This window comes from Pinus tabuliformis, chromosome 5_2 (genome assembly GCF_031772625.1).
Source record: "Pinus tabuliformis cultivar Carrire ecotype Pingquan chromosome 5_2, CPIR1, whole genome shotgun sequence".
NCBI classification, from domain to species: domain Eukaryota; kingdom Viridiplantae; phylum Streptophyta; class Pinopsida; order Pinales; family Pinaceae; genus Pinus; species Pinus tabuliformis.
In genome coordinates this window covers 646,632,434-646,642,236 of record NC_142306.1, presented here as the reverse complement: position 1 = coordinate 646,642,236, position 9,803 = coordinate 646,632,434, and the positions used below count along the sequence as shown (strand labels likewise).

General features: G+C 37.5%; 1 protein-coding gene across 1 annotated transcript; it reads left to right on the top strand.

Annotated features, from left to right (window-relative positions):
* The first annotated feature begins 6,329 nt into the window (after positions 1-6,329).
* On the top strand, positions 6,330-8,419 carry LOC149160698 (uncharacterized). The gene has a single exon (XM_089436766.1). The coding sequence runs from the start codon at positions 6,681-6,683 to the stop codon at positions 8,223-8,225; it is 1,545 nt and encodes a 514-aa protein (XP_089292892.1). The 5' UTR covers positions 6,330-6,680; the 3' UTR covers positions 8,226-8,419.
* Positions 8,420-9,803: the final 1,384 nt, after the last annotated feature.

Below are 9,803 nucleotides of genomic sequence, written 5' to 3'. Positions count from 1 at the left end.
ACATTTTTATCCCTTTTTCGAACTCGTTAAAACTTACGAAAAAGTGAAACCTTGGAGTTCTCTTTTAAGCCCTTTTCAGACTCCTAAAACATGAAAAGATCGCCGAGTTTTTCTTTTAAACTCGTTAAAACGGAATTAAAAGACGGTCCCCTTATAGCCCTTTTCTGACCGTAAAAAACAGGAAAAGATTGCCGGGTTTTTGTCGTTTCAAACTCGATATGGAAATAAAACGACGTGTCCTTGATCGCTTTTTACTTTTCAGGTCAGTGGCACTAATTATGAAAGTACTCCTTGGTCGCAAGATCAAGTGGTTCCCCCAGGTATTATTTTATACTTTTTCGGGCTTGAGGGACACAAATGTACGAAAAAGTTCAACGTGGAGTCTCCTTTAGTTTTTTCAGACTCTCTAAAATTGAAAAACGCTGAGTTTCTCCTATACTGGGCTCGTTAAACTTTTACAGTAGAGGACCTGTTCAATTACAAACAGGAACAAACCACTCCTTCCTAGGGTTCGAATTTAAACTAGGTTGGACTCGTCCGAAGGATGAGCTTATAATCAAGCATATGTTATCCTCCTCAAGCTTGGTAAAAATAAAGAGGTACTTGCCAGAAATGGTGGGGGAAAAGAGAGAAGAATGAACCTGTTTGTTACCTTTTGTCTCAAAAGAAACTTTATTACCACTCTTGAACACGACACTTTTCATTCACCTGGGTTGGGAAATCTTTTACCTCACAGTTGATCAAACCACTTTGAAAGTCTTTAACCGGGTTCCGGGGATTAACTTTGAGTTATTCGTCACCAAGCCATCTGTCGTGTCGTTATGTGTTCAAGAGGTCTGCAAGCAAAACTTTCATCTGCAAAATACTTGTCATCCATTTGACCATCCCTGAGTCAGTCCTTACAGCAACATTTCTTCAACTTGAACAATGATTTCGTGTTGCGGGCTTGCCTGCAACGGGTCGCTTTCTATCGACATCAGCACATTATCTAGAAAGATGACTTAGGAATCGACAGTACCTTGAAGTCTGCATGCATCAATGGCAGGTTTCTCGCCTTTGACGCCAGTTTACATCATTGACTTTCGATCAAAGGATTCCGTGAAGTGTTCGACATCAAAACATCTATTCACATTTCACGGGTTGTGCTTGGTACTTTGAGAACCATTGACATTACTGGTGGTCTCTCTCACGCTTGTTAACAGTTTACATCATCGACTGGTAATCAAGTGGTTTCTAACATGTTCGACATCAAATCATTTAATCACATGGCTAGAATCGTACCAATTCGGGAAGTAGAAGTGAAGACCCTGGATCTAGTTTCTGCCATCCAGGCTGCGAGGAGTTTTGTATTCATTATCTATGTAGACTAATCATAAACAGATGGCTGCGTCCATACTGTGTCTACAAAAGTCTATAAAAATGATGTACTGCAAGATCATTCCTGTATCAGAGTAGTTAGTCCATTAGTTAAAGTTTTGAATCTGAGTATGGGAATGCCTACCTCAGTGATGATATAATCTTATACATGTATTTTGTGTTGAAAATTGCAGGTTCCAACCAGGTCATTCACAAGACAATCCTTGAAATGATAAAGCGCTTCACCCTTCCTAGAATTACAAAACCCTAATCTATTCCAGGCTTCGCACTTTAGGGGGCAATCTGTTACACTAAAAAATGTCACCATGACTATTTACAGTTAGTATGGCTCAATCAACAGTCATGCTACCCTCTTAGGCAAGTCTTATGCCTCTGCTATCCATCTCAAACTCAAAAAAGAGAGAAAGTCTTGTAAAAAATGTGTTTATCTCTGGGGACGCAGGTTCTCTCAAGCCTTACCTGCGGGGACGCTCACAATGTTCACAAAGGCTGCGTCCTTGGACGCTCTGTATGTTAAGGGACAGGTGCGTCCTTCTGTAAAAGGCAAAATGCGCAAGTTTCATCTTAAAAAAGTTACTTGTGGTTACTTCTAGAACTTTCTAGAGGTCGATTTGATGAAATGGATGCGCTTCCAGTTGGTTCATGTATCCCTATTAAGGAGGAACTTATCCCATCAATAAGGGAGCTATCCCACCCAAAGAGGGGGATTATCCCATTGATGGTGGACCTGAATAACCTCTTTACAGCACTATAAATAAAGGCATTGAGCCAGAAGGAGAAGAGGTTGGAGCTATACATTTTCTTTGGGTAAATGCTGCAGGAATTAGGACTCCCATTTAGAACCTTGTGAGGAGAGATTGTCTTTGCTTGATTCTACTTGGAAGTGGGTGAGCTTTGTCAAAGTAGAGGAAAACCCTTGATGGACCCTGGGAGGAACTTGCACAACACCAAGGCCAGGTTGTAAGAGTTTCTTTGTTTCATTATTAATACAAACTGGTTTATTTTTCTCAATAGCTTGTGTTAATGAGTTATTTCATGTGTTCCTTGGTCTGCATGTTAGATATATGTTTTATTATATGAAATGCAAGTGCTTGGTAATTGTTTGATTGTTTGTGGTTGCAGGAATTGACTTGAAGGAGGAGCTCATCCAGATCGGCAAGGACGGACTACAACAACGCGTTTTGGAATAAGGTAAGCCTAAACACTTGTAGTTTTCATGTTTTAAAAGGTATATTTAGAGAAAGATCACTCCATTTTGTCTTGTTTGTCGCTAGAGAGTTTAGACTCCTAGGGAGGTCAGTTGTGTCCGCACAAACGACTTTTTTCCGCCACGACAGGAGGAAACACATGCTCTTAATAATTAGGCCCACTCAAGCTGTTGGTAGACATTGACAGACTAGCAGAGTTCATAGAGAAATTGTATCTTTTTTTTTTAAGTATGGAGCTTATCTTTATAAATAAATATAGGGATATTATATGTAATGGATTCTGATACAAGAAGAGATGAAATATTTTGAGTCTATAATTATGTTGTTGATTGAACCTTTCAATCATATCTTTTTAATTAAAATTCAAGAGTGGGTGAGACGCAAGCCTTCTTTAAGGAAAACAATCTTATATGCCTTATAATTTAAATCAATTTTCAGTTGATGGGATTTGCTTCTTGCCAACACTAATAGATACTAAGTGGATAGTTGTAAAAATCCCAATGTTGACAAAACTTAGTTGTATATTAGTCAAATTAAATGTGTCCTTCATGTAATCTATCAATTACGTACTACATGTATCTACAACAACAACAACAATCTCAACAACAAAAGTGATAAGAGAGCACAACCATAACAACATAAAATATACAACAACAATATAGTAGTATAAAAATAACAACATTGATTGAGATAGAGTTGGCAAAGCAATAAAACGCTTTGACAGAAACACTTACAACAGGTGAGGAGGGAAACAATGCAGTCAAGGACGAGACCAGATAAGCTGAACATACACATAAAGAGTTGAATGAGAAATATGATGAAAACATAAGATTATATTGATTGAATCCCCTTGGTATGAAAGTTGCAAAATGGTTACTTGGGTTGTGACAATGGCAAAGAGTAGGTTGGTCGATGTTTTCAAACTTCACTAGTTTTATGCAAAAGAACTCATAGGAATGACAATTGCGCACTGGAGTCATCTATAGAGTGGTAAGGGACACCCGCTTGGAGAGGAGATGCTTGACAGTTCTTGGTTAGAGTAACAATTTGTATAATGAAGAGATTGCAAAGAATGATTGAGGAGTAAAGATCTATAATAAATAGTCACCTAGCAAGTAGAAGTCACAAAACACCTTGTATATGTGCATCTTCCTATCCAATTGGCAGTTGTTGCAATTGAATTACATATGCAGACTAGTATGCATGGTTGAGGTACAATATGGATACTTTTGCAAGAATAGAGGTCTCAGACATTGTTGCACCCTTGCTAAGGATGAGCAAGGCATTGAGAGTGGGGGAGATGTTGAAGGGGCCTCTCAAGCCTATCTAAGTCATCATACATAATAGACTAAGTAAATGTGAATAAAAAATGATAAATGTATGAGGTAAAATGAATGATTGGTTGAAGTGGATACAACCGCTCCAACCACTTTTCTTATGTATAAATACATATCGAGACCAAATACAAACTTGGTTGGAATTCCTTCTCGAAACTGCATTCTTATTTTATAATGTGTGTGTTCTTGTTGATGTTCATGATGCAGCCAATTATTGTCTGCATGTGAAGGCTCTACCTTCAACAAAGTCGAAGACGGACACGAAAAAGATCAACCCAATTTGAGTGTTGTGAACCATTCACATTGTTTGTTCAAAATGGAATTGAAGAACAATATCAAATTGTATCAAGGTGAGATTAATACTTTAAATTTAAACCATTGGTCACAATAATCAGAAGTCCATTTTAGTGTTTATCATATAGAGGAAGAAAAAAATTTGTTTGCGTGGCTGAAGTTAGAAGGCCATGCCCTGAACTAGTGGGAAAGCCACACAGAGACCTTGAGGTTGGAGGGAGATCCTCCAATGACTAAATGGGAGGACTTTAAAACCCTAATAAGGTCATAATTTTATCCTATTGGATATGTAGAGGACTAGTGGATCCAATGGCAGTACTTCAAGCAAAAGCAAGGGAAAAGTGTACAAGAGTACATCAAAAAAATTAGAAATATGGCCATAATGATGCTTATCTTGCCAAAGAACCCATATGTACTCCTTAAGAATCCGGGGGGTCTACATAGCCATCTACAGAAGCAAGTGATGTTGTTCAAACCAAAATCAATGGACAAGGCTTGTGTATAAGCATAATACCTAGAGAACATAGGCCAGAAGAAAGGGCAACCAAGTGGATCAAAGTAGGAGCACCAAGATGCTTCTAAGGAGGGGAAGAAGAAGTGGAAAGGGGGAAAGGATAACAACCACGACATATTAGTGCAAATATCCCAACAACCACTACAAGCAATGTTACATTGATGGTTATACCAAGGAGAAGTGTTGGAAGTTGCATCCGTAGCTTAACCTAGAGAACAAAAAGAAAGATAATAATAAGAAGAATGCTAAGGCCATTAATTTGAGCAACCAGGTTAAAAGCAACTTGAATGTGGACAAGAAGATCGTATGTACATTAGTGTAGAAGGAGGTGAATCTAAGTAGCCTTCAACAACAAGAAAAGAACAAAAAGTCCAAACTCTTCCATATAAAGATATAGGTTAAAAAGACCAAGATTGATGCTTTGTTTAACTTAGGATCACAAGAAAATCTCATTTCAACATAGCTAGTCAACAAATTGGGTTTGGAAGTTTATAATCATCCAAGTCCATATTCATTGGAATGGGTAAATAAGGATGCAAAGATAAAGGTAACAAAATAGTGCAAAAATATATTTGCTATTGGTACTGTTTTTATTAGTGAAGTAGAACTAGATGTAGTTCCTCTTGATGTATGTGGAGTGTGTTTGGAAGTCCCTATATGTACATGTATGATGCAATCTTTATATGGAGAGCCAACATAGATCCATCTTAACTTCGAATCTACCAAGGGTTGAGAGGAATCAAATTTCTCTAAGTGCAAACTTTTGCTCAAGTTTTGCACTCAAAAATAGATTTACATATTGAAAGAGTTGATTTCTCTCGAGGCTTGGTAGATCCAAAGTTAAGATAGATCCATGCTAGTGCCACTGGAACCATTTAGTCTCTTTCCCCACAAGAGTTTTTCAAATGTTGTGCATGTTTCCTCATTCGATGTTGCACTCATTATTTGACATGCTAATCTTGTTAGGAACGGTAGCATTGGTTTCTTTGTTGTCATTGTATGTAATGTCTTTGTGAGGAAAATTTTCCACTTGAATCCATATCTCCTTGTGCCACAATAAGGTCAAGTCAATAAGAAACTTCCCCCAAGATTTGTACCTCCTTTTCTCATTAGTTTTCTATCTATTTCATATTTGGAAAATAGATTGAAATAACTCACATCTTTATATTTATATATATGCCTAACCAACTAATAAGCATCTTATGCACCAAATCATACATAACAATTAAATACTATTCCATAACATCAAACATGAGATATTTCACTATTTATTTTCTTATTTGTCATTCTGTAGCACTCTTTTTTTTCCCTCATTTTTTTTTTCTTTTCCGAGGAAAAGACGTCACACTGGCTAAACTAATTAGAGCCTTAACAATCAAGGAGAATTAGCCTCATGACCTCCCAATAACAAGGTGCTTTTTGCACAAGACCTCAATTAAACTAACCCTTTGGAATCTTTCCTATATCACCCATAAATAAATTATTCTTAAAAACCTTTTTCTTAAACCATGAACGTATTTTTTCTTTTATCACTTTTCATCAAAATTGGACTATAAATTTACAAATATGTAATCTATCCACACTGTTTAGGGTCACGCATCGATTCCAAAACTTACAAAACCCTTCTGCCGTTAGTTAATCATCAAAGCAACTGTGATCACTGAAACTCAATGGAAGGTGCACTCCCCCAACCCAAAGAAATACGCTCTCAGTTAACTTACGTTCTGAAACTCGCAACAGTAAAAGCGTGATTGAAAACATTAGATGGCATTGCCGATTGGGCTAGGTTACAGAATTGTTGGTAATGGTGGATAAATACCTTCAACCCACTGTTAATAGATCAATCCGTACCGTTAAACCCCAGCAATAACAAAACCCTAACGCCAACATTTCTATATTACATTACTTCCATTATCTGTGAAGCCAACGGGGCAAAATAGTCGTCAGGCCATGGCTTGTGTGCGGCGTGCACGACTGGACCTCTTCAGGCAAGCATTTTCAAAAATCCAGCTGCTTCCTCAACAATGGAGCTCTGGCTCACCGGAATGGTACCAAAATCTGGGCTCGACGTCCCTCAAAACTTTCCAAAACGGTAAGAGATTTCTTCGTTATCGTGAACTCCTTTTGAGCCATAAATTTTACTTAACGGACTCATCCCCTAGCGAAGACAAAGAAGAGGAAAACACCTTGCCTGAATTAAGCAAAAGTGACGAAACCCCAGAAAAAAAGAAATGGGAGCTGGTGGATGCTGCAAGAGAAATGTGTCAAATCCTGGAAAAGGGCCATGAAGACACCGCAGAAGCCCTGACTCAACTAGGTGTTCAGTTAACTCCGCGACTGGTAAAGATGGTATTGGATAAAACAGTCTCCAAAAGTTCGATTCTCAGGTTTCTTCAATGGGCCAAAACACAACCAAGGTTTGAAGATGACAATTCAGCTTATGACAAAACTGACGAAGCCCCAGAAAAAAAGAAGTGGAAGTTGACAGAAGCTAGAAGAGAAATATGTCAAGTTGTCCGGAAGGGCGAGGAAGACATGGAAGTAGCCCTAACTCAACTGGGCGTTCAGGTAACTCCACAACTACTAAATCTAGTATTTGTTAAAATAAATTCCCCAAGTTCAGCTCTCAGGTTTTTCCAATGGGCCAAACTACAACCAGGGTTCAAACACTATTCTTCAACTTATGACAGGCTTACCAATATTCTCGGCCGCTTTAAGGACTTTGAAGCCTTGCTGAGGATTTTGTCAGAGAGATCAGCTGTGCGTTGCTATTGTTCTGCCAAAACATTTTCTTTCGCTGCTGCCTGGCATGATGATCTGGATTTGTTGAATGAAATCATGCAAATGCTCGAGAAGCTGGAGCTTCCTGTCAGAAGATCTGCTTATGAAATGCTTATAGTGGCTCTCTGTGAAGAGAATCACATCAATGCAGCCTTAGTTGTATTGGAAAATATGGCAAGGTCTGGTTGTGCTCCGAGCATGCAGACTTATCGTCCACTTCTACAGGTGTACTGTCTGAACAACCAGATGGATAAGGTCTATGAGGTTTTCAGGAGGATGAAAGATTATCCTCAGGATCCCATCAGTTATCATATTGTTTTAAATATACTTTGTGATAGGAAACAATTTGCAAAGGCAATCGAATTTCTTCAGAGAATGGTTAGTACGGGCTACCCACCAGATGCAATTGTATATGATATAACGATTCGTGCTGTTTGCAATTTAGGGAGCATCCAAAGTGCGCTTCGGCTTTTTGATAGATTAAAAGAAGAAGGGATTACGCCTTTGTCTTTTACTTACAGGCATATTCTTAATGCACTCCTTCAAATCAGAGGTTTTGACGAAGCACATTCATTCCTGATTCAACACATTGGAAAGAATCGCGAACTGGATTCGAGCAACTATAGATATTTGATTAAGGTCTGTAACAAATTAGGCCAAGAGCAAGCAGCACGCAATCTGACATTGGAAATGAAGGCTAAGGGATTTGCTTGATGCGTTTATTGTCAAAAGACCCTTGCCTGTACTTGGGTATAGAATCTGTTGATGGGTTGCAAATCAGTCAAGGGACAGGAAGGAGAAGCTATTACAAGAGGCCACAGTAACCTGCCCTAATATTATAATATGACTAATTGATATTTGTGAAGAATTAAACAATTAAAAGAAAAACAGAGCTTTTATGTGTGCAATCTTTACCATAGTCTACCTGTTATACATTTATACATTTTGGAACTTTTCTGGGCATATTTTCCAGTAGAATTTGTTCAGAATCCAGCAGGGATGTGTTGGAATTACAAGTTTGAGTTGTAAACTCTCCACAATTTGAGTGCCCCAAAGTTTTTTAGGGTGCTAAATACATATATGTAGTAAAAAAACATTTTAAACAACAAAAGATCATGATTTGATCGAAATTGTTTTGCCAAATTCCAACCATAAACTCCAAAACATATAATAGTTAGACAACACTGCAATTTTCAATTCAATATAACCATGTACTATCTGGTTTTGTTTTAAGTGACAAAACTGTAAGTTTCCCTCATTGCTGGTGCCTCTATGTAGACAAAATGTAAATTAAGTTGTTAGTATGGCTTTTGGCAGGTCTTCCCTCATTGTTTTAAATGGCAAACTGCAAGCTTCCCTCATTGCTCTTGCCTTTATGTAGACAAAATGTAAATTAAGTTGTTAGTATGGCTTTTGGCAGGTCTTTGTTTCCATTTGCTGAAGTTGCATCTAAATTGAGTATTAAGATGCATCTGTTAATTTTTTCACTGACTAGGTGCACGGGAACATTTGCTGTCTTAGTTGTGGCCTTTTGGAGGATCGAGATCTGTCCATTCAAAAATTTCCGAATCATTTTGTTGCGTACAAGATATAAGATATAATATATGAAAAGACATAATTTTCAAGAGAGCATAACTTGATTTTTCAACGCACAATGAAATGGCAACCTGAAATAGACTACATGCAAAAGGCAAAGTTGCCAAGGATTATGAGTATGATTACTTGCCAGTTTTACTCTCTCGCGCAAACTGGTTTAATATTTTGTTTGTTTCCTACTGCATTTTCTCATTTCACTATCCCTTTTGGTGTTCCCTGTGTGTCTAGTTCTTCGTGTGTTTTTTTCCAATTTTTTTTGAGGCCCCTCTCTTGTACAGTCAAATTTTATACTCTTGAACTTGCTTCACAAAGGATTATGGAACTATTTCTATGTTTGCAGGCCTGTCAAAGGAAAAAAATGAATCTGTGATAAAAAAATGTCGAATAATCCAATGTAATGTGTTAATGTCTACTTGCATTTAACATCTCTATTCTTCCTTTTTCTTTTTATTAAATCAGTAAAATGCTCACTACATATGAATTCCATAAGTTCTTATTTCTCTCGTAAATCATTAAAAGTTATTTGTCTTCTGCAATTAAATGTACATAATGACCCTCCCAAAATTATATAACTGATATATCATATATTTGATTCTTTTGATTGAGATTAAGTGTGTGTATATATATGTATGATGTAAAAAGTGGAAGGTATATAGAATGGGAATGGTAACCTTTTTCAGAGAGTTAATAAAATAG